Source organism: Nasonia vitripennis, chromosome 1, assembly GCF_009193385.2.
Source record: "Nasonia vitripennis strain AsymCx chromosome 1, Nvit_psr_1.1, whole genome shotgun sequence".
Lineage (NCBI taxonomy): Eukaryota > Metazoa > Arthropoda > Insecta > Hymenoptera > Pteromalidae > Nasonia > Nasonia vitripennis.
Genome location: NC_045757.1, coordinates 2,236,890 through 2,262,724, shown reverse-complemented (window position 1 = coordinate 2,262,724; position 25,835 = coordinate 2,236,890). Strand labels below are relative to the sequence as shown.

The following is a 25,835-nucleotide window of genomic DNA, read 5'->3' as shown; positions in this document are numbered from 1 at the left end:
GAGTCGATCCAGGCTAGCGCGCAATATAGAAACGTAAAAAACATTGTTGTCGTTGCATACATATCTTACGGATTGGATTGTTTGTTTCGAGCAATTATATAGCTCTAGGTATTCGACTTTTCGATTCTTAGTAATATTTATAGCTATTGTAATAAATGTATATACTGAATTCTTAATTCAATTTATAAATGAATTTTTATTGCAACTTCGTTCCAGCACTTGAAACATTTTATGAACATTTTTTACTACTATTCATGCTATGACAAAAAACAGTAAACATATAGCGTGCACACGATGATCAATCAGACGCCTATTAATTAATGGTTTCAAGTTAGGTAATCAAACTGATTTGCCGACGCCTTAACATGTGTCAGAGATACGTCGACTCATTGATCAAAACGAATTACGCTCATCACTGAATGACACGATATTTTATTTTTATCCTCATTTACACGACGAGACGAAGCAAATTCCCGTCTCGTTATAATATTTTCAAGCCAAAATCATCATTCTGCAGAACACGTACATATATTACAGAGAATATAACTTATACCTTAAGATTTGTAAATCGGTTTCGTGTCGTCGATCGAGATGATCCAAAATCGTTGTCCGAACTCAGAATTATAGCATATTATCATCTATTAGACCAATTGGTAAAGCACATTTGCATACTCAAACTTGTATTTGCGGCTAATATCTTATTGTATGTACGCATAACACAATTACTCTGACAAGCTATAATTCGAAAAGAAAAAAAATTGTCTTTACTAATACAAGAAATAAATAAAATACACGACAAATAACATGACAAAGAAGATCAGAAGCGTTCGTTTAATGGCTGTACAGTAAGTTGAGTTATTTGCACTTGCATCGGCAAACCGATGAGATAAACGATGATGTCAGCTATGTCTTTCGACATCAATATCGGCATATCGGCAAGGTTACTAGTAAAATCGCCTACTATGTTGGTTTTTACGTATCCTGGACTGAGGTTCTGAAAAGTTCACACACTCTGGTAATAAATCGTTATCTAAATGCGCGCACTTCTTCATTATATATAGAATGACATTAATGTGTCTCTCACCGTCACGCGAATTTTGCCATCCCTTAGTTCTTTGGTGAGAATGTCGGACAAAGCCGTCATAGCGAATTTTGACGGAGAGTAAACGTTCGTGTACATCTTTACGCCGGGGACAAGATCGGGATCCAGAGTCTTCATTCCGGCGACGCTTTTAATGAAACGACAATCTAAGTCGAATAATAGCTTATTGTCGAACCGATAAGACAATAAATCATTTACCTGTTGATGTTTATGATGTAAGCTTCGTGGCCGGCAGCTTTCATCAATTTGATAGCTTCTTTAGCGCAGTACAAGGTTCCCATGAGATTGATGTTTATGATATCCTCGAGCTCTTCAATAGGAGTATCTAAAACAAAGAGGTCGTCGCATAAGGCTCGATGAACATACGAGCTTTTTTTAAATATCGTCGATAAAACGATTCTAATTTATTATTCACCTTCGATGGATTGCATCTTAAGGATCCCGGCGTTGTTGACGAGTACGTGCACCGTTCCGAGTGTGTTTTTTATGTGCTCGAACGCTTTGGCAACGTCGTTCTTTTTCGAAACGTCGCAGGCGTACGGGTGAAACTTGCCTGGGCCCGTGACGTTCTTCATTTCGTTCTGATGAAAGAATTTCAATAAAATATTGGTGCAGCTGAAACAGCAAGATTTTCTTGAGAAAAATCATCACCTCCATTTTGTCCCTTCTTCTGGCAAGGCCCACGACGATCATCCCTTGGCGAACGAGAGCCTCGCTGATCGACAAGCCGATTCCGGCAGATGCACCAGTGATAACAGCGACTTTTCCCCTCCAACGATCCATCTTCGAATGTTCCGACTACTGCAGAGTTATGATTCACAGAACCAACTGAATACCGGATCCGATTAAGTGGCGGTTATATAGCTGCGTTTTGTAATCATTGTCAACATATATTAGTACGAACGACAAATCTGCTGTGTAACGCGTGTATGAATTCCAGGCTCTAACTGACTGCGTCACTCTACGCGTGTGTGTACAATAAGCAGAAAAACCTTCCCTATGTGTTATCTTCGAGGCGAGATTCTTTGTTTTCAACTTTGCGCAGGTATTATTATAGTCATATCGAATAGCCGTTTTCCTTCATCGGCACGCGATGAGATGACATAATGGCATATCGTTATCGCGCGTGTATCTAACTCTTGTAAAGGTATTAAGAGAAACTTTTAAAATCTATGTAAAATCACGTAATCATCTTTATTCGATTAAATTAATCGATATATAAATATATAAGTATTACAGAATTTGATTGATAAAATTGCAGTCGTACAATTTTAACCACTATACCTATATATAGATCTGCTGCTGCCGAAGCAGTGAAATCGGAGCTTGCAAGCAGCAATTTGCTGTACTTGAACCTCGATTGAAATAGTTTAAAGTGGATAATCAATGTTGCGCAATTGGAAATAAGTCGACCAATTAACTACATTCATCATTGAGCGTTGCACAGTAGATCGTATTTACCTACAATCAAGTACAAAACGAGATAGGTTGAATATAAATAAACAAAAACAAGCCAAAAAAAAAAAAAAAAAAAATGTTCAATCAAGCACATTCACGCGTATTTATTCAAGTTTACGAGAACGCGGCCTTGAGGATCTTCAAAAATCCATTCTTAAACTTGGTCGACATGAGCGCGTAAAAAATCGGATTCAGCGCCGAGTTCAGATAGAACATGATCCTGGAGAAGTAGAGCAGGCAGTAGTAACCCTCGGCCCCGAAATTGGCCAACTCCTCCAGAGGACTGACGATCACCCAGATCATCATCGCTCGAAAGGGCAGTAGACAGATGAAGAAGGCCGAGATTACGGTGCAGAGCATCCTGATGACCTGATTCCGGTTATGCAAAGCGTGACGATTCATCTCGTGCTTGATGGCCGATCGCTTGACGAGCCGATAGACTATCACCGAGTACAGCATCGCCAGGACGATCACCGGGACGACGAAGAAGGCGCCGATCGTCGTGGCTATGTAGACGATGCTCCACTGCGCCAGGGCTTCTGTGGCGCATATCGGCACCAGCGTACCTCTGGCGTCGACCTCCAGCTTGTAAGTCACCATCAGGAGGAAAGGGCTGTTGGTGATACAGTGATAAAGTATACGATGTGTAGCTTTATTGCGGATGCGTGGATATGTGTCTATAGGTACCTGGTGCAGAAACCGGCGATGATCCAGTCCAGGATGCAGATCATGGTCGCACGGGATTTCGTGCATACATAGCTATTACGCGGATGTACGATCATTGTTATTGTACTTTTAAAATTTTTAACGAAAAATAAATTTCTCGTGTAAAAGCCGAGTACGCCAGTTTGCGCCAAAAAAAAAAAAAGAATAGTATACGCGACACTGATTATCAACTCGCGCGTGTGATTGTCACCCTCGCTACGCTCGAGCTATACAACTTTTAAACGAGTTGAGAATCACCTACTTATTCGCGCACCGTATCGCCGTGTATATACTATTTCTTCGTACGTTTTTCTTTTTTTTTTTTTTTTTAAATTGGGATTATAAATGGTAGGCATAACAATCGCGCGTAGAAATAAGCAAACTTTGAAATTGAAAAATCTATGTATGGGTAACGATGAGATAGATGAAACAAGTATAGAGAATCGTAAACTGCAATTTCGGCTTACTTGGCTTGAAGGGGCTTGCATATGGCGTAGTAGCGTTCGAAGCTTATCGCCAGTATGGTCAGTACGGATGCGTGGGCTATCGTCGACTCGATGAACGGAATGGCTTTGCCTAGAAATGACAAGATCTTTATAGTTACCTACTTTAATATTGCATCTTATTGCATTATGCATGTACTGTGTGCGCTTACACATGTGTTCACCCAACACCCAGACCTCGGGCCCGGCATTGACTTCGACGAGAATAGCTGGTGTGCACACCAGCAGCAGACAGAGATCGGCTATGCTCAGATTCACGAGGAATATGTTCGTGCTGTTTCGCATATCCTTCGCGCCTAGTATGACTATCAGCACCTGAGTTGAATCGTTTTTTTGTTGTTTTTTTGTTTTTTTTGTTTTAACGTATCTTCGTTCAGCTTCGACGAATATCTATACTCACCATCAAGTTGCCGATTATTCCGATGACCATGACGATCACGCAAATCAGCACGGACAGCACTTGCATGTAAATTGGCAGTTGGTAAAAATCGTTGACAGGCTTGGGAGTATTGGTGACTAATGTCGAAGCGAAAATCGTTACCTCGTCGCCTGTAAAGTTATAGACACAATGTTATATAGGTGTCTCGATATTTATTTAACAGAGAGAACAAGCGCAACATCACCTTCGTAATACGTTGTATCATTGAAAATAGTCATTCTCAAATCGATCGTCACATCTGGCGCAGAGAAGATCCTGATCTAATTATCCGCGCGAATCACTGTTCCAAAAATAAAACCACTTCAGCGCCGGGATATCCTCGCAGGAGTGTACACGTCACTTTCGGAGTCCTCGATTCGGCGCTCATTTAAATGCAAACTTTCACGGAAACACGCGAAAAACCAAGAGACGAACTGTTTTCCCGAAGAAAGACAATAGCGTGTAGCGTATGTAAGGGGCTGATTACGACTCGGTTCGTTGCGACTATTCTTTCGCTATATCGAGCATGCGCGAATCAGCAGGGGATCTCGATCAGGACACGGATCCTTTCTGGAATCCCTGCAGCCTTGTTTTTTTCTTCCTCTAATTTTGGATTTTCCCGCATCTCGAGAAACTCGCCGGATGAGCAGATGCGCGAAAGATTAATTAACGAAGCGACGCAAACGACGCTATGTGGATTTGCTTACAAGTTGTCGCGGAGCGCTTCGGAATATGGGTCACATACTGCGAGAGACGTACAAAAAGCTTTTCGCCGCGTATGTTTGTAACTTTGAAAACGGCAATTTGCTTATCGAAAGCCTCAATGAACTTGGGTGATACAGACATTCGGAGCAGTCGATAATGAAAACTCTTTGCATTTATATAGTTTATGCGATAAGTGGTTTTAGATTTTCTTTTATTTTACAATAAAATTTACAAACTTACTAGCAACAATTTCATGATAAGATCCACTGACTTCGAACTTATATCGTATATAATAACACGCATCGGTCTTATAATATGGGCCTTATTTATACTATTTAATAATTTAATACACGTTCTAGTAATGATTAAATATTCTGTAAACACGGTTGAGCCCCTCACTTCGTTGAATCTTCAAGCATCGAAAAACTGTGCTAAAGCCGTTTTCACCCTAAAACAGAGAACAATAAGGTAAACCGTTAATGATCGATCTACAATTCGAATCTTTTAACACAATTATCAAACTGTCAACGTACTTATCAAATAGCTGTGTGTCCTTCGTGTGTCGCAATTGCAGTAAAATCCTATATAGACCCAATTCTTTCAAACGAGCCTGACGCTGTGCCGCTCCAGCCTCCTCTCTCCAAACGAGATTGCAAACGCAAAATATTGCTGCTACTTGTAGTTTGACATTGCTATGCATCTAAAACGAATCATAAAAATTATAAGTCATTGACATACTAACTCTTACTTTAAATATAGTTAAAAATATTTACCATGTAATCCATAAGTTTCTTCAAAACATCTTCGTTTGCCATTATATGGTCTCTCGCTCGGTCTCCGTCTGCGACGTTGGCCAGAATACAAAGCGCTTGCTCTTTTACATCGGCAGGATGAACTGGATCTTCGAGAACCAAAATGACAGCTTGCATTACATGCGCCGCATGATCAGCCATGATTCGATCTATGTGAGTTTTGGTTGATAGGAGATTTCTTAATAAGCCTAACGTTTTCATCAAGACAGCCAATTCCGGATCAGCGAGTAGACGAAAAATTTGATCAGTTCCTAAACACGTTAATATCTGCGATTTTACTCTTTGCTCTGCTTGAAAAGCTACATTCATCAGAGCCCAGATTCCATTCAGTCTCAGCGCCGGGTCTGACCTTTTAGTTAAAGAGCAGAGAAGTTCGACTCCTCCGGACTCTAGAATTGGTTCCTTGCTAGGACTGAACTCTAAAAGTAAGTTACATAAAGTGCCCGATGCAACGGTTAATAGATCGTCTTCCTCATCACTTTTTCCTGAAAATTCATAAAAAGTCGTATTGAACGATAATCTACGATATTTCGCTTACGAATGAAAGTCTAAGAAATAAACGTACCATCAGATCCTTTATCCGCGCCGTGGAGCAGCTGCATCAATGGTCTCCAAACGGCGTGATCCTGGAACGTGGTTCGAAGCTGTTGAACACTTCTCGACAACGAATGAAGACACCGGACGGCTGCTAGACGGACTTTGGCACCTCCGGGATCTTGAAGACCGGAAACCACTTGCTCCATTAAATTTTCAGTTTCTATTATTCTTTTTCGAATATCCTCATCATTAGCGCCCAAGGATGCAAACGCTCTAAAAGCTGCTTGACGCATGTCTTGAGACAACGCTGCATCTTGCAACTGCGGTACGAAAGTCACATTAAGAAAATCGTAAAATTTAACAAATATCCTATTGCAGTTAAAATTACAAAGCCTACCTGGGGATTCGGCTTCAAGAACTCAGCTAACGTCGGTATCAGATGGTTACTGATGGAGGCAAGCCTTTGCAAATCGGTGTCGACTTCTGTTAAATAGGCCAAAGTTTCGGCGGCAGCAACCCTTTCTCTGGCAGGTCTGTCTTTGTGACAAAGTCGTATGAGACATGGAAGAGCCCTGTAAACGACTCTGGAATCGGTCGCCGTCAGCGCCTGGGCTCGGTGCATATACGATATACATCGAGCTGCTTCGAGCTGAATCAGAGTATTCTTATCCCTACCCATTAGTTGACCTAAAATCGTCGGTACGGATTTTCCATCCGGATCATCTGAAGTCATGGTGGCTGCGATCGTAGACGCGACCGCTGGATTCTGATAGCACATGTTTGCGAGACATGCTAACGCTGGTAGCTGAACGTCGGCTAGTGGACAATTCAATTGTGCTGCAAGGGTGTTGATCGTGCCCGCTTTTAACAGAATGTTTTGCTCGTCGTTCGTCTGTAGTAAAAATGATGATTAGAAAAAAAGAAAATATTTCAAGAGCAAACAAAAACTTTAAAACACATCTTTTAGCTGTTAACAATACCTTACAAGCCGTAGTTAATATCATTGCAACGTAAACTTGACAATTGATGGAAATATTTGACAACTGTAGAAGACGGGATACGAGTTCGGGCTCTTGAAATACTAATGAAACAGGGGCCGATGGAAGTTGAAAAATTGTTCTCAAACATCTTAAACAAGCTTCTACGAGTGAATTGCATAATTTATAATTATCGATTTTTGAAGATTCTGCTGCAGAGGTAGACAAAACTTGAAGTAATGAATTAACAACTCCTAAATCAATTAAAGCTAAAACATGTTGATCTGTTCCTTTGGCTAATGATCCCAAGGTGACTGCTGACTCTAAACGTATTCTATCATTGCACACTTCATCGGTATTACACAAAAGTTGTAAGAGCCTGGGAACCACACCTTGCGCTATCACTGATCCTTTTTGGCGATTGCTGCCAATTACTGAATTCTTCAAGCATCTGAAACAAGGTTAGTTGCAATTATGACCAGTTTTACCAAATAAAATGATATTCCATTGCATAAAATTTGTTATAAAATTTCTAAAACGTTTGAAAAATCAACGCCATCATCTTATATACCACAGCTGTTATTAAATCGTACAAGAAATCAAAGTATATGAGTTTGCTACACCTCTCAATGAAGTACATCTAACGAATGAGAAAAAAGAAATATCTAGCGAGAGATGCAATGACTGCTGTAGCTTTTGTACTATCATATACTTACATGATAGCATCAAGACATTTTTGCTGATCGGTAGAGTAAAGTTCATCAATGTAACTTCTTGAACTTTCTATATCCTGCATGAAGAAAGTACACAGTTCAGTGATTATTAAAACAGTTGACAATACCAAAATTTTAAAAGTCGAGAGCTAGTTAATTCAACATTTCAAAAACTAAGTTAAAAACATATCGCAAAACGAACGTATCATAACCTTACCATAAAAGGTTGCATCACAGATACCATAACTTATTAGTTAATCTTAAAAACTTGGACTAAATTATTAACCAGCTTAGCTGTTGTTATGTACAAAGACGTATGCCTAGACGCATGCTTCACATGGATGCGTTTTTCTCAGCTATTTGGGTATACTGTTGTACCCGAACGTTTACATATCTGGTGTCTGTCTGCAAGTTTTGCGCTCAACTAGAGTAGTACCAACTAGAACCACTGCTTCTCATGTGTAGTGTATAAGCAATTCACGGCCGGTCGGTCGTCGGACGGCCCTATAACATACAAGCCTTTCTCGACGCTCACGATGATTAGTATTTCCGAAAGTATTATGCGTTTAGGCGAGAGATGATCTTGCAGAATACGCCAAGAGTATTCTATACTTTTCATCAACAATTTTAAATAAAATATACCAAAATTGAAGGTGATATTACCCTACGTTGAATTAGCACAATTCATAAGAATGGATAGGCATACCCATAGATATCGACCAATTCGGTGTCAGGGTTGAAAGAAGTTGGACCAATCGTGATCGCGCTATACTCGTTTAGTTAAACAATTACACTGTGTTGTTATTTGTTTTTGCATATTCAAAAACAGATGAAGCATATGAGCTTTATAGTTTCGACGAAGAGGTAGAATATGTTTGTTTATTTTCTAATGTTGTTAATTCGGGTGATAAATTCATTTTTTGAATAAAAAATGACCCGGCGCGGGTATCTTGTGCATTGGGCGAACTATTTTGTAATACCAGCCCGGTATCAGCATAACCTCTCAGTGTCGTTGCAAATGCGGTTGCAATGCCTGTTAGATGTGTTAGATGGAGAGAAATATAACCTCAAAAAGGCCAACACCGAATTATGTATTATATCACCTATAATACTGAATGATAATTCATAATTTTTGATTTGTTAGGAAATAAACGCTTTAATTTATCGAAAAAAGTGTAAAAATGACGTGGGTTAACAGAGTATCTAAACTTTTTCAACCGTCGATTGTTATTCCTAAATCTAGTTTACCAAAGATAGATTTAACATCAAAAAGCTATCAGGTAAGCAAATTATACACGTTTGAAAATTAAAATTCAGAACTGCATATCGGAGCTTGTCTATTTTGTTAAATTTGCAACAGAGCTGTAAATGCAAAGTCGTTTTGCACTTCTGCATTACACGCGATATTTTAGCGACAAACTCCTATCAGCTTATCAATCGAACAGTTCGAATTTTATTAAATTATGAATAATTTTTTATAACTCAACATTTGAATACCGAAAAACTGTTATAACTAATAATATCAAGTTTTGTTAAATTTTCAGTTAATGATCAATGCAGGCATTATCAGCAACGTCGCCACGGGGATGTACGCCTTTCTACCCTTAGGTTTGCGATCCCTACAGAAACTGATAAATCTGATAGACCAAGAAATGACAGCTATCGGCGCGCAAAAGATTCTTTTACCAGTTCTAACGCAAACCAATCTCTGGCAACAAACGGCGAGGCTGAAACAAGCACAGTCCGAATTGTTTATGCTGAACGACAGACACGGCAAAGAATTTTTACTCAGTCCGGTTGGTTCAACATTTTAACGGACTTCGTTTTTTGAATACCCACATTTAATGCTTGTATTAAAATTTCGATTCTTTTTAGACTTACGAAGAGTCTATCTCGAACATGATATCTCAGGTCGGACCCTTACAGCGGAAACAGTTGCCGCTAAGACTGTACCAGACATCGAGCAAGTGGCGAGACGAAATTAAACCCCGTTTAGGTTTGTTACGCAGCAGAGAATTCATCATGAAAGATTTGTATACCTTTGATTTAGATGCCGACAGCGCGAAATGCACATACGAGGAGGTCAGCGATGCGTATAAGAAGATTTTCGAACGAATCGGTATTCCGTACAAGAAGGTGATTGCAGATACCGGAATAATCGGTGGCTCGATATCGCACGAATACCACTACGTGTCGGATATTGGCGAAGATGTTATTTTATCATGTAAAAGTTGTAAATACGAGGTAGACAAAGTGGACGAACCGAAAACTCGTTGTCCAAAGTGTGAGGAGCCGTTGATTTCCACAAACTCAATTGAGGTAATTCTGATTATTTTTTCTTTCTCAATCAGATATATGAGTAAAAAATTTACAATTGCAATTTTCGTTTCAGGTTGGTCATACGTTTCTGTTAGGCACAAAATATTCAAAGCCGCTTAAAGCAACTTTCGTAGACAGCAATTGTAAAAAGCAATTTTTAGAAATGGGCTGCTATGGTCTAGGGTTGACGCGCATTTTAGCGACGGCTATTGAAATTTTGTCGACGAATTTAGAAATAAGATGGCCTCTAGAATTAGCCCCACACAGTATTTGCGTTATTCCTCCTAAGGTAAATGAAAATCAAACAATTTTTCATTCATTACATTATTATGGGAAGTTCTAAAACCTTTCGAAAAATTTTCTTTGCAGAAAGGTAGTAAAGAAGAAGCAAAAGCACAATTAGCTTACGATGTGTATTCTACCATACAGAATTGTAATTTGGACGTTATATTTGACGACAGAGTTGATATGACAATTGGAAAACGCTTTATTGACGCTCGAAAAACGGGATATCCTGTTGTGATCATAATCGGCAAAAGTTGTCTAGCAGACAAGCCTTTAGTTGAAGTTCATAATGTATATAAAGCATCTCATGTTAACTTAGCATTAGAAAATGTTGTTGAGCATGTAAAAGGTTTGTTAAAAAAGTGATAAAAAGTATGATTCATTTTTTTTTTTTTGTATATATATTTGCAATTTTTAATAAACCTTAATTTATAATGAAATGTAATGCTTAGTATTTCGTATTAAAATTTTCTGCAGTGAAGAATTTTGTTAAAATTTAAGTAGAATAAATTCAAGTTTTTTACTGTGAGCTAAAATTGATTGTACACTTACGTAACATAACTTTTGGAATAAAAGTTTGCTAAAATAAAGAAACAATTTTTAATGTTCTTTTAAAATGACCCTTCATGAGTTCATGAGTATGAAAATCGTTATGTATATATGTACATACATGCATTTATGCAAGTATACAAGCGTCATGGTACTGAATTTTTTTTTTTTTTTTCGTGATGATTCATCATCTGATATAAAGTGATTGACTCTAAGGACATTAAGGACACTTGTGCATATAACTATTTTAAAGCTTTTAATAAAAAAGATAATAAGACACGACTATTAGAATAGAATCATATATAAAGCCGTCAAAATATGCCGTTAGTTCATGATCGAGCAGTAGAAATTTCTACTGTTTTCAAGTAAAAAAACTAATTATTTTACAATTACGGCAATGGCTTCGAAACTTTTTACCCTGTTTCTGTTAGTTTTAGTAAATATTTCGATGTATCCGGTGCTTGTTCAAGTGAGTATGGCACGCTAATATTTAATTACGATTAATAATCTTATTAAATTTATATACAAGATAATCCATGACTCATATATGTTCAAAAATACAGTCCAGCACGAGAATAGGCGCGAAGAGCCGTAAGGATAGAGAGGTATAATATGTGACCTTTACTATCTAAAAATAATAAAAATAAATTAATAAAATTTATTAATTTTTTTCATTTGCAGGATGTCTTAAAATTCATGGGCGACGTAGCGTGTTACAGTCAAACCTGTGGTGTTTAATGTATCGACTGATCAACAAACAGTAAAAGACATAAATTGAACTTATAAATATAATATGAGTGAATTGAATATCATAACATATTATATAGGTTTTCAATGCAACTCTCAAAGAACAGTTTGTAAAACATTCAAAATAAAAATAATAAAGTAATACTTACTTATATTTTTTAAATTTAGCCCTAAAATTCCTTTTAAATTACGTTCCTTCCATCTTATTATAACGTTCCGTCTCATAATTCTAATTTTTCAACCGTTCCTAGCCATATATCTATATATGCATATCTACTGCTGCAGCTGCATGCAGTAGTGTGTGTTTTGCAGCACCGGTACGGGCCGATCGCGCGGCAAATAATAATTTTCTAAAAATTATTGTGCGCAATTTAGGATATTTATGAAGTACGTTCGATTGAGTATTTAGCATCTGTCAATTAATAAAAAAATTATTATTCCATCCGATAGCTCGTCGAAAAGTTAGAAAGCTTGTTAGGATGGTTTCTCTGCATACTTCGCTTGCTAATTTAGGTTATTGAATCATGTACAAACATTATATGGATTATGTTTATTCTATCAGAAGTTCGAAATTCTCGAAACATTATTTGATTCTACTGTGTTGATAAAGATTTTATCAGATATAGCAAATCTGGATGAAATAAAGGACATAATGATTAACGCTTCAGATCCTTTGGTAAGTGCATTATTTTTCAATTCAAAGTAGTTAATAGACGTATTTTTTTTGTTAAATTTAGGTTAGAAAATTTCTTGAGTTCTGATAATTAAATGACAATAAATAATTATGAACTGTTAAATGATCATCAGTCTCAAGTTAAATTAACTGATGATCACTATCATGATAAATTTTCTTAAATTCTATTTTTGTCATAGGAGTATATTCCAAGCGGACGAGTTACAGTTTCAAAGCATCCAGAATTTCAGACGAATGAAGTGCACGAGGACAGCAATCTGTATCAATCAACTATCTCAGAGAAACTGAACAATGTCAATGCTGGATCAAAACCTTCAGTAAGTTACACAAAGTAGATTACAATTTAACTCTGATTAAACACTGACTCCAGAGAAAAAAAACTATTGTGCATTCTCTTTTTTTTAGAAAGACTTTTGGATACTCCGAGACTCTAAAAATGATCAGGAAGAAGAATTGTATTGTTCTGGAAAATTGGCTGTGTACAGCAAAGGGTGTCAAGTGGAAGATTCTTTGCAAACATCATTCTGTTGCGAAACAAATATAGTTCATGCTACGTGGTGCAAGTTCTATGTGGAAGATAAGGATCAAATTATGAAATGTAAAATAGGAAATTTACAAAAATTCTATAAGACTGCTGTAGATTGTGTGTGCTTAGTAGATTCGTACACTTTAAAAGTGTTTACAGAATTTGGAGAAAATTATTCGTCTAGTTTACAATTTAAGGTATTATTAATCAGACAGTTGAATAAGGTTATTAATCTTATAATTACGGTTTCTTATTATTCAATGAATATTTTTCACTTGATTTAGGTTTCTGCTGTATGGTCAACAAAGTATGGAATTTTATTGGAAAGATCAATTCAACCTGCTGCTCCTTACAGGTATATTTTGTGTTTGTAAAATAATTAATATCATAAAATTTTGAGAATGTTATTAATTGAAAAATTTTTAGTTCTTTTTCCAAGTTGACATTAGATAACACCAAAAATGTTTCTACAACTGAGGAACCTCATACTCCCACAGTTTATTCTTTGACACACCCCTTGGATGATATTTGTCCAGTACTTATTAAATATGGTAAATATATCATAAAAACAATATTTGAAAACTAAATAAATGGATAAACCAAAATTAATCTTTAATTTATGTCACACAGGTAATACATCATATACTTGGGATACAAGTCTACGGATACTTTTTACAAGTTCAGAACCATCATTTGCTTTTGTATTTGATGCAAAATCGGGTTTGCATTCAATTTATAAAATCAGAAAAGCATCTAAAGAAGAATGCCAAATTATAAATGCTAGTTCTGAAAATACATCTTTAATATACAATTCAATGTTTTCATCATCATTAAATCATACAAGTAATACTGCTATTGGTTTAAAAAATAGCACTTGTAGAACACACCTTAGCAATTTAGGTATGTATTAATTTAGGTACAACATTTTATAAAAAATAAATCGATTAAAAAAGTATAAATGACATAAAATTTTCAGGTACATCAAGCAGTCCTTTTCGATCTAGAGCTGCTTCATGCACAACTACAGGATCTGCTAATATTTCACTATCATCACAACACTTGTCAAGATCTCATAGTCCAATGGCTACTATATCTCGTTGTCAGTCTCCAACTAATCCAATCTTCTCAACAATGAATAATAGCTCTGGCGGCTACTTTGGACATCATAGTAGGTCTTCACACCAAACCTTATTAGCTCTCTCGGCAGGCCAATCAGATCGGAATGCAGGTCATTACAATCGACCTACCAACCAGTATTTAAACAATTCTCCAATGGGTGCAACTGTACCAGAATTATGCCTGGAACACATTTGGACAGAAAATCCAGCTTTAATCAAGTGACTATTCTTGCATAGATTACAAAACCAAGTGTTACTTTAAAAAATTTAAATAATGTTTACTATACATTTTTTTAGAGACAACAATGCTGATCATGCATCCAGAGTATTTCTCACGACGGATCTTATTGGACAAACGTATTTATGTTATTTAATACAAAATCAGTATCGTTTATATTTGGTGAGACTTGAAAAATCAAATGAACCCAATCAAATAATTATGGGAATGGTGAATACAATAACAGCGAAAGATGCTATTAGTTTACCAGTGAGTTTTTTTCAGACCTACTTAAAATTTGTAGTATTAAAAACTATTTTTTGACTTTTGTATATAATTGCTCCAGAAATTAAATATGATGGCGGTTATGGAATCAAATGGCAATATAATAATTTACTCAGGCACATCATTTATTGGAAAATTACATATACCAAACGTCGTACCAAATATTGTCGGAAATAATTATGTATTGTCAAGCGTTTACGGTCGAGACTTCTTATCTCCCTATCCAAGACGAAGTTCGCTTATTTCGCCAAACCGGCAATCAACGCCTGATGTGAAATTTGATGAAGGTGTTCACTTACTGAGTCCAGTTGGTGGCGGCGCTTATACACAATTAGATATGATAGATAATTCTTTATTTGACGGCGGGCCTGTTCAGTTAAAGAGTGCCGTTTCAAACAAATTAATCTTAGAATACGGAGATTCCAATTATGTTAAAATGACTTTGCCAACACTGAAAGGTTCTCCTCTAGGTCGGTATTACAATTATATGGTATTTTAGTGTAGAACTATTTTCTAAAGCATTAATAATTTATTTTTATCTTATTTTTGCAGTCTTGATGTGCCTTCAAACTTTAAAAAATATTCTACCTCGTGATCTTGGAATGCAGCTCTTGGTAAAATGGTATGTTGCTAGGAATGCTCCTGGGCCCGAAGACTTGAGTATTAATCAAGAATGGAATTTATTTCTAAACATATTTTTCACACTTTTTGGATACGACATCAACAAGTTGCACATAAACATGAATAATGATTTAGATCCTGCTTCTGAACATTATAGTCCAATAATTCTTTCCAAAAAGCAAAAAACCATAAACAATGGCTCCAATGATGATTGGTCTTATCTGGTAGCTTCAGAAGTCACTAGTCATGTTCAAACTTTCTTATACGATGCGATTGGATTACATAAATGGAAACATAAAGAAAATAACGATACCGTTGATGTGATGGAATCCGAAAATATTAAGTTAATCAAAGTTAACATACAGTCTCAGTTCGCTGCACATTTACCGAACATTTTGTTTTCGTTACATTTATTGTACGAAGAACTCAAACTGAGTAGCATAATGTCCGAGAGTTTGTTCTTGTTATCAAAATTGTTGTACCAATTGAGTATGGATCTAAATTTACACGTGTACAGACAACACTATTTCTCCGATTTTCCAGTATTAAGTAAAAATCAAACTGAATTTTTGGTAAACGATGCGGATACCAATAAAATTGCCATACCTTCATTTATTTCTGCTGACACGCCCAGTATATTCAAAAACCTGTACAACTTACTCACATTCTCGAATGTCACTTCTTACCCATACTTAGTGCAAGTTAATCCAACGAGTAGAAATTTGATACAGTTATTCGCCATGCTGAAAAGGCAAAAAGACATCAAGATTTTAGAATTAGATCACTTTTTTAAAACGATTAGCTCTGTCACTAACGAAGCCGAATATGTTTCTGAAAAAAGTGAGAAAGAGACAATGGAAGAAATAATTATGCATTGTCACAAAACAGGTGGATTATTATTATTATTTTTTTTTTCAATAATTTGAACACAGTTTTAAAATATATCCTAATTTTTACGCTGTTATTTATAGGGATCAATAAACAACAACTGGAGAATATGCCGTTAGGTCTGCGGTTCATTTTCAGCAACGTTATCCATCAGTGCAGAGAAAATCCACCAACGAATTGGCCAGCTTCGGTTTACGAGCTGATAGATCGGCAAGACTTAGCGGTTCTGCAGAAGAAAATATTCGACAGCTACTATCTAGATAGCACTCAAGATAAAATCGTTAAAAATAACTCTGACGACGTAGAGCACAACGATGGCATGGAATTTGATTACACGGTGAATTTCTTTTATTTCGATTTAGCATTTTTATTTTGAAAACAACTTTTATTTATTTATTTGTAAAACTAAATACAACATAGATTCTTCGACTGAGGTTCAATCTGGATCACCGAGTTCGAGAAGTTCGAAAGCTGCTCGATTCTTCGGAACCTGTTAGGATAGCTATAATTCAACGACCAGACGTTAGCGACCATGAATTCATCGTAGAACAAGAGAAATTTCTGCACGCTCTTTGCACGAGAACGATGGCTTTACCGATCGCAAGAGGAATGTTCACTTTGAGAACATCTATGCCTATGAATACCGAGCAACTGCCGATACCGAAACTCTGCCTAACAGGTAAACTGTCAAATATTGATTCTGTCATTTATACTGGACTTGAGTTTCTCAATTCCCATGTATTTTCCAGGCAAAGCACCTCCACGAGGGACTACCGTAGAGCTGACGCACATCGACGTCCCTGCCAACATGAACTTATGGCCACTGTTCCACAACGGCGTTGCCACTGGTCTGTGCATTCATCCAAGTGCTCAGAACGTTGACTCGACGTGGATAGTCTACAACAAGCAGCAGCAGGGCGAGTTCGGCATAGAGCACTCGGGCTTCCTGATGGCCCTAGGCTTGAACGGTCATCTCAAAAACCTCGCGCCGTTCAGCATGTACGAGTATCTAGTTGAATGTCACGAATCCACAAGTGTAGGTCTGCTATTAGGATTGTCAGCGACTCACAGATCTTCGATGGACGTTGCGATGACCAAGTTATTGTCTCTTCATGTGGAAACTCTGCTACCCCCGACCAGTATTGAGCTCAACGTGCAACAGAATGTGCAAGTTGCAGCACTGATGGGTGTCGGACTCGTTTATCAGGGAACGAACCATCGGCATATCGCACACGCACTACTATCCGAGATAGGTAAATTTGCATTGTTTTAAACATTGCTCAAAGTGACAACGAAGCAGATTTAACTATATCTATTTTACAGGAAGGCCTCCGGGCCCTGAAATGAAGAACTCTGTTGACAGAGAATCTTATTCATTAACAGCGGGGTTGGCGCTAGGATTAGTTGTGTTGTCCTCTGGAGGAGGCTCAGACTTGGCTAGTATTCCTGATACTCTTCACTATTACATGGTGGGAGGCAATACAAGACCCTTCAGCGGAGCTCAAAAAGATAAATACAAATCGCCAAGGTAACAATATGACGTTTCTATATCTTTTGTACTGTCAACTATTTCTCTTTTTTTGACATGATTCTGTTTTAGCTATCAGATACGGGAAGGAGATTCTATTAATATTGATGTTACGAGTCCGGGTGCAACAATGGCATTAGGATTAATGTATCTTAAAACAAACAACCACGCTGTTGCTGAATGGATGGCTGCCCCAAATACACAGTATCTTTTGGATTTTGTCAGACCAGATTTTTTGCTGCTTCGCATTTTGGCAAAGTCGTTGATTCTTTGGGATGAGATTGAACCCTCCAAGACTTGGGTATCGAGTCATGTTCCTGACATTGTAGCTAAATACAAGTTACAAAAACCTACCGCTAATATATCTGAACCAATTGATTTAGAAACTATAAAGTGAGAATAATTTACATTCTTTGGAGACAAAACTAAAATTGATGTAAATAAGGAATTTTTGTTTGTTTCTTTTTCAGTCAAGCGTATTGCAATATTATAGCTGGCGCATGCATGGCTGTCGGGCTAAAATATGCTGGAACTGAAAACATGATCGCCTTCAATACACTTTATCACTTTTTAAAGATGTTTATGACACTTTCTCATAAATCAGTAGCAGAATTGGCAGGAAAGGCCACAATAGAAACTTGTCTTAACGTTGTCTTGTTGGCGGCATCTATTGTAATGGCAGGCACAGGAAATTTAGATGTAATTTGTTTATTTCTAAGTATTATAAACAATTTTTGTTGATTGATTAATAGCTAATGCTTCTTGATTTAGATTTTAAGAGTATGCAGATATATGAGGACACGAGTTGGTCCTACAAACAGTGTAGTAACTTATGGTTCACACGTCGCTACGCACATGGCGCTTGGCTTTTTGTTTTTAGGTGGTGGGAGTTACACATTATCAAATGATCCTTCTTCAGTAGCAGCCCTTGTGATTTCTCTATTTCCGAAATTCCCTACTCACAGCAATGATAACAGGTAAGCGACATCAGTGGAGTTGTATGAAATGTTATCAACATTTGTATTTCTACATTCTTCTTTCAGATATCATTTACAAGCTCTAAGACACTTTTACGTGTTAGCCACCGAACCCAGACTGTTGTTACCAAAAGATATAGATAACAAAAAGTATTGTTACGCAAAAATCCGCTTGACTTTTCAATCTGACAGTCAAAACGAAGGCCAAAAAATCGTTCTCAAAGCCCCATGCCTTGTACCTCAATTGGATAGGTTAGATAAAATAGAATTGGATGATGATAGATATTGGAAAATTACATTTGATAAAGATCGCAATTTCGATTTACTCAAAGAAATCCTAAACGCTAACTGTGTCCTACATGTAAAACAAAGAGCTGGTTGCTTGTCCCACACGGAAGACCCACAAGTATGTATTAAATTCTTAAAAGTTGATCAAGTCTTATAGCTTTGTAGAGAATATTTTTGAATAAGAATAAATCGTATTTTAGGGTTTTCGTACATTGTTGGCTCAAACCTTAACAACAGAAGACATCATTGTTTGGACAGCCTCGCTGAAGCAAATAACATCATTCACCACGGATACAACAGTGCTAAACTTTGTCAATGGATTTTTGAAAAAAGGCGATTTGAATCATCATACGATATGCGATTCATTCTGTATGAACAAAATGCACGACAAATTAAGTTCATTATGCTGCTCAGGCATCCAAGACTCCTCTCATGAAACATCAATTAATTTCAATAACGTGAACGAAATCCCTCAAGAAATATCCGTGACTGAAAATCATTACTTACAGATTTTGATCAGCATGACGTACGAGTGCGTGATAAAAGATAAAATAAATTTTTTGCCCCTTTGGATAAGTATCTACAAGACACTTGTAACTATTGAAAAAGAGCCTACAACAAATTTGATCTGGCAGATTAAATTTTTACACTCTTTCAAGTTCTGCAATAACTTTTTCCAAGGTGTAGACAAATTGCTGAACGTAGAAAACATTCTAGCTAACAAACAGCACTTGTACCTAATAACGGATTCTTGGGAAAGCGGTTAGTACGCATTTCAAGTAACGCATCAATTGTCTAATCAATGTTTATTTTTATTTACTCGACTATTTTTTCCTCACAGATATTTCAATCATTTTGAAAAATTTGTTAAATATAGGCTGTGCAAGAACACGTATTAAAGCTTTTGAAAAGCTTTCTAGTTATATACTAAATTACAATGTTCCTTGTCAAATAGATCAGCACGTTGTCAATCCACCAGGTAATTATAAAAAATGTATATGATTTTTGATTTATTATTGAATTATTTTATTTGAAACATATCTTATTTTTGCAGAAAATCCTATCCAAGACAAAAACACGACTTGTTTGACAGCTTATGGAGCGTTTAGATTTAATTCACTATTTGGAAATCGTTAAAGACGAGTAAACATTTTTGTATATGTTGTATAATTTTTGTAAATGCAACGTAAAAGAAGAAAGGAACGACAGTATATTGAATAATCTTTTTTATAGCAAGATTATTGATCTGTGTCTTCCACTTGAAAATATTACTAGCATAAATTCGGTCTTTGATCTTGCGAAGATTTTGGCGAGCCTTTTTGGCAAAGTAGATCAAATTTAGAGGAAATTATGAATGTAAATATTATATTTAGTTTAAAGCTATTCATAACAACGTATTTTGCAACTGAAATCGCGTAACTACTACGCATCTAGCATAATACCTTAATGAATCAGTTCTTTTTTATCTGCAAATAAATGTTGTACATACATACATATATAATTTCTTAACTATAAAGATTTTTTTATAAAAACTCTTTAATCTGCTTTTCATTGTAAAAATAAAACCTACGCCCTAAGGTAATTCTAATTGAAGATCATCAGGCCTAGATATGATAGACATGATATTAGGAAGCTATTGACTAACTAAACGATTAATTGATCACTAGTAAAGTAAAATGTTAATAGGTATGCATATAAAAAAAATGTGCAAAGCGTAATACTAAAGCTCTGATTAGTAAAGTTTATTTAGCAAAATTTATCTTTTCTATAATATTTATTTTACATGAATTATACAATCGTATAATTTTGTGATATTTACAAATAAATTTTAGTATTTCATTGTGACTGCTTTTTTCAACTTCGATAGGTTTTTAAAATCTGCCAGACTAGTAAATATATTGGAGCATATTTTAAAGATTAAAAAATCAAAATATTTGTACAATTTATTGGAATATGTTTGGAAGATGTTATCTCACGCTGTTAATGATCGCTATTGCTAATTCCAACACTATTCCGATGATTTGATGGACTCTGATAATCTATTTGCTGATTTGCTTCCTGAAAAACGGTATTCATGGTTAAAAAATGGTGGTTTCACGAAAAAATCTCGAATACCTTTTATTGTGAAAGAAAAAGTACGAACCAGCAACCAAGGATGATCTAGAACGTCCTCGGCACTGAACCGAAGTTCCGGTTGCGCTTGAAGCATGTTCGATATAAGTTCCTTAGCGGATTGCGAAATGTTATCCCAATATGGCGAGGTAAATTCGTACTGTCCACAAAGAATTCGTTCGAATAATTTCTCTTGTTCATTGTCGGTAGAAACGAAAGGTGGGAACCCACACAAAAGAATGTAGAGTATTACACCTGCTGCCCAAACGTCAATCTGAAAAAGACGTGCATTTCAAAAACATTCTACGTAAATTTCTTCAAATTTACATATCAGAGTGAGTGCGATACCTTGAGACCATAGCCGACTTCCGCGAGTATCTCAGGGGCCACGTATGTCGGTGTACCGCAAATAGTATACAAAGGCTCTTGGACGACTTGTGCCAGTCCGAAGTCAGCGAGTTTGAGACAGTGTATCCGGTTTCCGTTCGTCTGAACTAAAAGATTCTCCGGCTTAACATCTCTATGGACGATTTGATGAGAATGAAGGTAGGCCAGCGCGTAGCATAGGTGACTTATCATTATGCTCGCGTCGGCCTCCGAAAACTTCGTTGCTGTGGCTATCGCGTCGAATAAATCTCCGCCCTGAAAAATAAAAAACTTGTAACGCTCGTGAACAAGCCGCTCTTCGTCGAATCTTTCATCCCGCTTACCTTAATTAACTCCATAATTAAAAATAGATGATCGTTGGTTTCTTGTTCCTCTATTAAGCTAATAATATTTGGATGGCAGACCTGACGTAGAATCGCAACCTCTCTCGCAAGCATCGACTCCTTACCTTGGCATTTGTTCTTATCAATAATCTTTAGAGCGTAGCTAGTCCCAGACGCCCTAAAACAAATCAGGCATCAAGCATCGAAATCAACAATAAGCATCAACCCATTGTCGTATTAAGTAGCCATGTACTAACTTGTGCACACACTGCCTGACGACGGCGAAATTGCCGTCGCCGATGATGTGGCCAATACTGTAGTGAAACTTGAGAGGAATGGGGAAGTTGGATGCCGAGGGACTAGGCGTCCTGGCGGACTGCAGCGTATATGAGGAGCGCTTGTCGAGTTTGTTGCGCGCGGGCATCTTTGGCATAGGTCCGTTGTGCTTCTTGATGCTGCAGTGGCCCTTGCGGAAGCCCTGCACGCACTTGGACTCCTCGAAATCCAGCTCGAAGTCCTCGTGGTTAGGCTTCTCGAGACCGTAGACGATGAATATCTCGTCCTCGTCGAAGAACTGCTCGAGCAAGGTGATCTGCTGGCCGGCCAGCGAGTAGACCTTCCTCACCGCTCCGGAGTCGAGCTTGATTACCTCGGTGATGGCTCCGAGAACGTGCTCGACACTCGGCGAGTTGCGCTTATTCAGCAGCAGCCTCACGATCTTCCGGGGCTTGGTACCGTTTCTGATGAGCGTGATAATTCTAGCTTTGACGCACAGGGGGATGCTGTTGATCTGCCTCGAGCTGATGGTCGACGAGGACGGCAGACCCGAGAGGGAGTTGCCTCGCTTGACGCTGGACGAGGAGTAGTCGACTTTCTTGAAGACCTCCCCCTGTCCCGAGACGACGTAGCACTTGCCGTCCTCGAGGTCGCTGATGTCCTGCACCTTCTTGCCGTCCATGGTGTAGATGATGCGAACCCCATTGGGCAGCGTAACGTTGGAGACGAGGGCTCGGGTCAGGTCGGCTATGAGGCTGTCGAAGCTGCGGTAGCGCTCGGGGGTGACGGCGATCACGACCCCGTTGTAGAACTTGTCGCCGTTGCGGAAGAAACGGATCCGCTTGGCTTTGCGCGTCGTCGGGAGCTTTATGTAGTTGAGGGAATGCTTTCCGTTGTTGCTGTTGTCCAGCAGGTTCTTGTTCACCAGACTCGACGGACTCATGTCCTTGCTGATGCTGTTGGTGCTCGAGTTGTTGCTGCCGCCCTCCTTCATGCACAGCACCGAGATTTGCTCGATCGTTTCTTCCATTTTTCAGCGGCTATGTCTGCAAGCAGTCGCGTTGTAAGTAATCGTCATTCCGATTAAATGCAACATTATAGACTCGAGCTATACTCACCATTTATACCTTTACGAACAAGTGCGAATTCGTCTATGTCGACCCTTGGCATCTAGTCATTTTTCAGAGCTGCGTTGCATATTTTTTCCTTAGTAAGCGGTCCGAGACTCAGAGCAGGATCTCCGCTTTAGCGAAAAGTGCCACCGCATGGGACTGCACGTTTCTGTCATTGCTTTAGGCGAGTCTCTCTCTCTCTCTCTCTCTCTCTATCCCAATATGCGAGTGTACGCTCTGGTGGATTCACTCGTCAGCTCGGCGAGTCTGTAAAATAAATTACGCTCGATTACTTTCAACAACGAAACAAAAGTGTTGCATCAATTATTCTACCAAACGAATTGGCGGAATATTTCAAATTCTTCGCGGTATCCTTCTCACGCAATACAGTAACATATATAGACGCGGTATATACACTCGACTCGATCTCCGAAGGGTGGTGAGCTCTCTCTAAGCGCGGCTATTTTCTCTTCTTTTATCCAACGCTATTGGTTTTTGCGAATCTTGCTCTATCAGTCTATCTTTGGAGTGGCTGACTCTTAGGCGCCGATTCCACGGCTCGCCCTCCGCAGACTGTCGAGAGGCTTAATGAAAGTCTCTGTGACGGAAGAATTAAACTTATAAAACTTTTGAGAAGCTAATTATTTCGCTCTTTCTTCAAATAAATTAAGATTTTTATCGCGAGAAACTTGATCTAATGAACCGAGTACGGCGAGTACTTATTGTTCAACGAAGATCGAGGCGTTTGTTCTTGTTGAGTATTAATTCGCGATAAATCGAATACCAGCCATCTATACGTATATAGTCGTCGGGGAGAGTGAGAGAATGAGTGATGAGTCAGTCAGTGAGGACTGAGGAGTAATGACTTTCGCTTTTATGTGCATATTTCGTGTGAAGATTTTCCGTCAATTCGTTATGACCATATCAGTTAATTAAATACCGTTACAATTGATTCGGAATTTTGAATTTTTAGCTGATGTGGCTGTAAGATGTTTGATTTCGTTTTTTTTTTGTTTTTTGTTTTTTTTTTGTTTTTTGTCAAACGTAGAGAAAACGAATTTATCTACGCGGTATTACTACAGCAATAAATTATAACTAAATCGTACAATTATTGACTTTTCACTAAGCCTCGAAATGATTCAAGCAGCGTGAAATAATATTTCAATTTTTTTGTAAATTAAATTTTTGCACCGACTTAGACGTTATCTGATGGCTGAGGAGGGGTTAAATTGGTCGTCGCGAGGATAAGATAAGCTTTATACATCCAACGAGTTTTTTCGATCAAAAAGGTCACTTCGAGCGTTCTTTTGAACCGTATAAAAAACGCCTTGGATGATAAAAACAAATGTTATTGTCACATGCTCACTAATATCAATAAAAATTATTACTATCTGTATATGCAAATCAGATCTAGACAGACGCAAAAAAATACCTATAGTCATTGACAACAACAACATTTTAATCTATAATGAAAAAGCAAGACTTGATAAAGACTGTAAATATATTGATGTGCTTGAACTGTTTATTCATTTTGTCAGTATATGAATCACAAGCGACTCATGACTCGCGGGTACACAGTTTGAATGATAATGCTTTTACAGGGAAAATCAGCACTAGTCAACTTTTTAATTTTTCTCACATATACATACAAATAAATGTTAAACGTAATTTTAGGAGTTAGAACAGACATTATTAATGCAGGCTTTACGGGAAAATACGTACACAGGAAAAATGCTCTCACATACAATCTAGCATGGGCGCAAAAGATCATTCAAAAGTGCATAAACTTAGACAGTTGCAAGAGTTAAATTGACTCCAAATGTTAATTTTAATCCAAAAACAGATCTGCAGGACTATCCTACTGAAAAATGTGTTGTACGTACCAACCTGCAAATTGTTCACTAATGTTTCAAAGCAGTATAACCGTGGATCAGAATTTTTGTCTTTTAAATTAGTAAACGATAGCAGAACTCTCTGCTATATCAATGAGAATCACCCTCGGAATTCGTTGCTCAAAAGGCGCTAATCAAAAAGTACTAAAACTATGTAACAAATGAGACTTACACTTCCCAAAGTCGCGCGACTAAAACTTTATCTCTGGCCGTAAGTACAGCTCAAACCGTTACGTCGATCGACTAAAAACATTGCCTTCGTCGTCCGAAGCCATTACATCGATCTGGCATTATTTTACTACAATAAATCTTTAAATCAAAGGCAATCTTCAATTCTAACCTGCAATAGTTACAACACACTCACAGACTTATAATCAATATATCAGTACTCGTATATTAAGACTTAAAAAACTATGCAACGAAGGAAGGTTTGTTAAGCAGTCGATCGGAGCAATCACTTGGGACTGACGAGTATTACAAAACCGTGAACTTTACATTGCAGTATATATTTTTGGTACCGAGAGAAACCGCAAATGCTAGCGAGAGGAAGAGAGAGAGAGACATACATGTCTCGGACATAGGTACTGTCACACTCGATAAGGGAGAGGCTGCCCGCTGCGGAGAGAATCAGCTCCCGTTCTCCCTTCCCCCCAACGTTGCGGAATTTAGAAAGGCGGAACGCGCATGGTGTATATTCTATTTGTATATATACATATAAGTATATAGGAACTCGAGGAACGGAAAGTGAAATTAAAACTGCC

General features: G+C 37.6%; 6 protein-coding genes across 14 annotated transcripts; 2 read left to right on the top strand and 4 right to left on the bottom strand.

The window, feature by feature from the left end:
* Positions 1-416: 416 nt before the first annotated feature.
* LOC100122956 (growth hormone secretagogue receptor type 1) lies at positions 417-4,912 on the bottom strand. Of its 2 annotated transcripts, XM_001606516.5 has the most exons (10): positions 4,392-4,911; positions 4,169-4,317; positions 3,921-4,083; positions 3,733-3,841; positions 3,248-3,319; positions 1,754-3,173; positions 1,518-1,683; positions 1,301-1,427; positions 1,085-1,229; positions 417-994 (listed from the first exon to the last, which is right to left on the bottom strand). In XM_001606516.5, the coding sequence occupies exons 1-6, from the start codon at positions 4,423-4,425 to the stop codon at positions 2,675-2,677; spliced, it is 1,026 nt and encodes a 341-aa protein (XP_001606566.1). In that variant the 5' UTR covers positions 4,426-4,911; the 3' UTR covers positions 417-994; positions 1,085-1,229; positions 1,301-1,427; positions 1,518-1,683; positions 1,754-2,674. The 2 variants fall into 2 exon arrangements, with proteins under 2 accessions (XP_001606566.1, XP_031777723.1); XM_031921863.2 differs by lacking the exon at positions 3,248-3,319 and having other exon boundaries at positions 4,392-4,912.
* On the bottom strand, positions 818-1,885 carry LOC100122966 (farnesol dehydrogenase). The gene is made up of 5 exons (XM_001606527.6): positions 1,754-1,885; positions 1,518-1,683; positions 1,301-1,427; positions 1,085-1,229; positions 818-994 (listed from the first exon to the last, which is right to left on the bottom strand). Exons 1-5 carry the CDS (start codon positions 1,883-1,885, stop codon positions 818-820), a joined length of 747 nt encoding a protein of 248 aa, XP_001606577.2.
* A 157-nt stretch (positions 4,913-5,069) lies between the features above and the next one.
* LOC100122946 (armadillo repeat-containing protein 8) lies at positions 5,070-8,372 on the bottom strand. Its single transcript, XM_001606503.6, has 8 exons — positions 8,148-8,372; positions 7,934-8,007; positions 7,221-7,668; positions 6,638-7,132; positions 6,269-6,560; positions 5,665-6,188; positions 5,425-5,591; positions 5,070-5,339 (listed from the first exon to the last, which is right to left on the bottom strand). The coding sequence occupies exons 1-8, from the start codon at positions 8,172-8,174 to the stop codon at positions 5,303-5,305; spliced, it is 2,064 nt and encodes a 687-aa protein (XP_001606553.2). The 5' UTR covers positions 8,175-8,372; the 3' UTR covers positions 5,070-5,302.
* Positions 8,373-8,407: 35 nt separating this feature from the next.
* Positions 8,408-11,128, top strand: LOC100122934 (probable proline--tRNA ligase, mitochondrial). 2 transcript variants are annotated; one of them, XM_003425490.5, is made up of 5 exons: positions 8,408-9,210; positions 9,475-9,726; positions 9,806-10,249; positions 10,323-10,538; positions 10,619-11,128. In XM_003425490.5, exons 1-5 carry the CDS (start codon positions 9,112-9,114, stop codon positions 10,898-10,900), a joined length of 1,293 nt encoding a protein of 430 aa, XP_003425538.1. In that variant the 5' UTR covers positions 8,408-9,111; the 3' UTR covers positions 10,901-11,128. The 2 variants fall into 2 exon arrangements, with proteins under 2 accessions (XP_003425538.1, XP_016839278.1); XM_016983789.3 differs by having other exon boundaries at positions 8,936-9,210; positions 9,458-9,726.
* Positions 11,129-12,103: 975 nt separating this feature from the next.
* LOC100122916 (anaphase-promoting complex subunit 1) lies at positions 12,104-20,507 on the top strand. Of its 2 annotated transcripts, XM_008204644.4 has the most exons (22): positions 12,133-12,217; positions 12,281-12,506; positions 12,704-12,841; positions 12,930-13,247; positions 13,335-13,405; positions 13,477-13,601; positions 13,681-13,950; positions 14,027-14,387; positions 14,466-14,655; positions 14,732-15,140; positions 15,223-16,179; positions 16,263-16,516; positions 16,600-16,858; positions 16,929-17,432; positions 17,503-17,707; positions 17,780-18,100; positions 18,178-18,406; positions 18,479-18,684; positions 18,751-19,090; positions 19,173-19,734; positions 19,814-19,951; positions 20,027-20,504. In XM_008204644.4, the coding sequence occupies exons 2-22, from the start codon at positions 12,483-12,485 to the stop codon at positions 20,107-20,109; spliced, it is 5,964 nt and encodes a 1,987-aa protein (XP_008202866.1). In that variant the 5' UTR covers positions 12,133-12,217; positions 12,281-12,482; the 3' UTR covers positions 20,110-20,504. The 2 variants fall into 2 exon arrangements, with proteins under 2 accessions (XP_008202865.1, XP_008202866.1); XM_008204643.4 differs by having other exon boundaries at positions 12,104-12,506; positions 20,027-20,507.
* Positions 20,508-20,698: 191 nt separating this feature from the next.
* On the bottom strand, positions 20,699-25,830 carry LOC100122907 (serine/threonine-protein kinase GA29083). Of its 6 annotated transcripts, none has more exons than XM_008204630.4 (7): positions 25,247-25,727; positions 23,189-23,449; positions 22,052-23,116; positions 21,795-21,972; positions 21,433-21,726; positions 21,116-21,358; positions 20,699-21,030 (listed from the first exon to the last, which is right to left on the bottom strand). In XM_008204630.4, the coding sequence occupies exons 3-7, from the start codon at positions 23,098-23,100 to the stop codon at positions 20,953-20,955; spliced, it is 1,842 nt and encodes a 613-aa protein (XP_008202852.1). In that variant the 5' UTR covers positions 23,101-23,116; positions 23,189-23,449; positions 25,247-25,727; the 3' UTR covers positions 20,699-20,952. The 6 variants fall into 6 exon arrangements, with proteins under 6 accessions (XP_008202852.1, XP_008202855.1, XP_032458104.1 ...); XM_008204633.4 differs by having other exon boundaries at positions 25,066-25,703; XM_032602213.1 differs by having other exon boundaries at positions 20,700-21,030; positions 25,641-25,830.
* Positions 25,831-25,835: the final 5 nt, after the last annotated feature.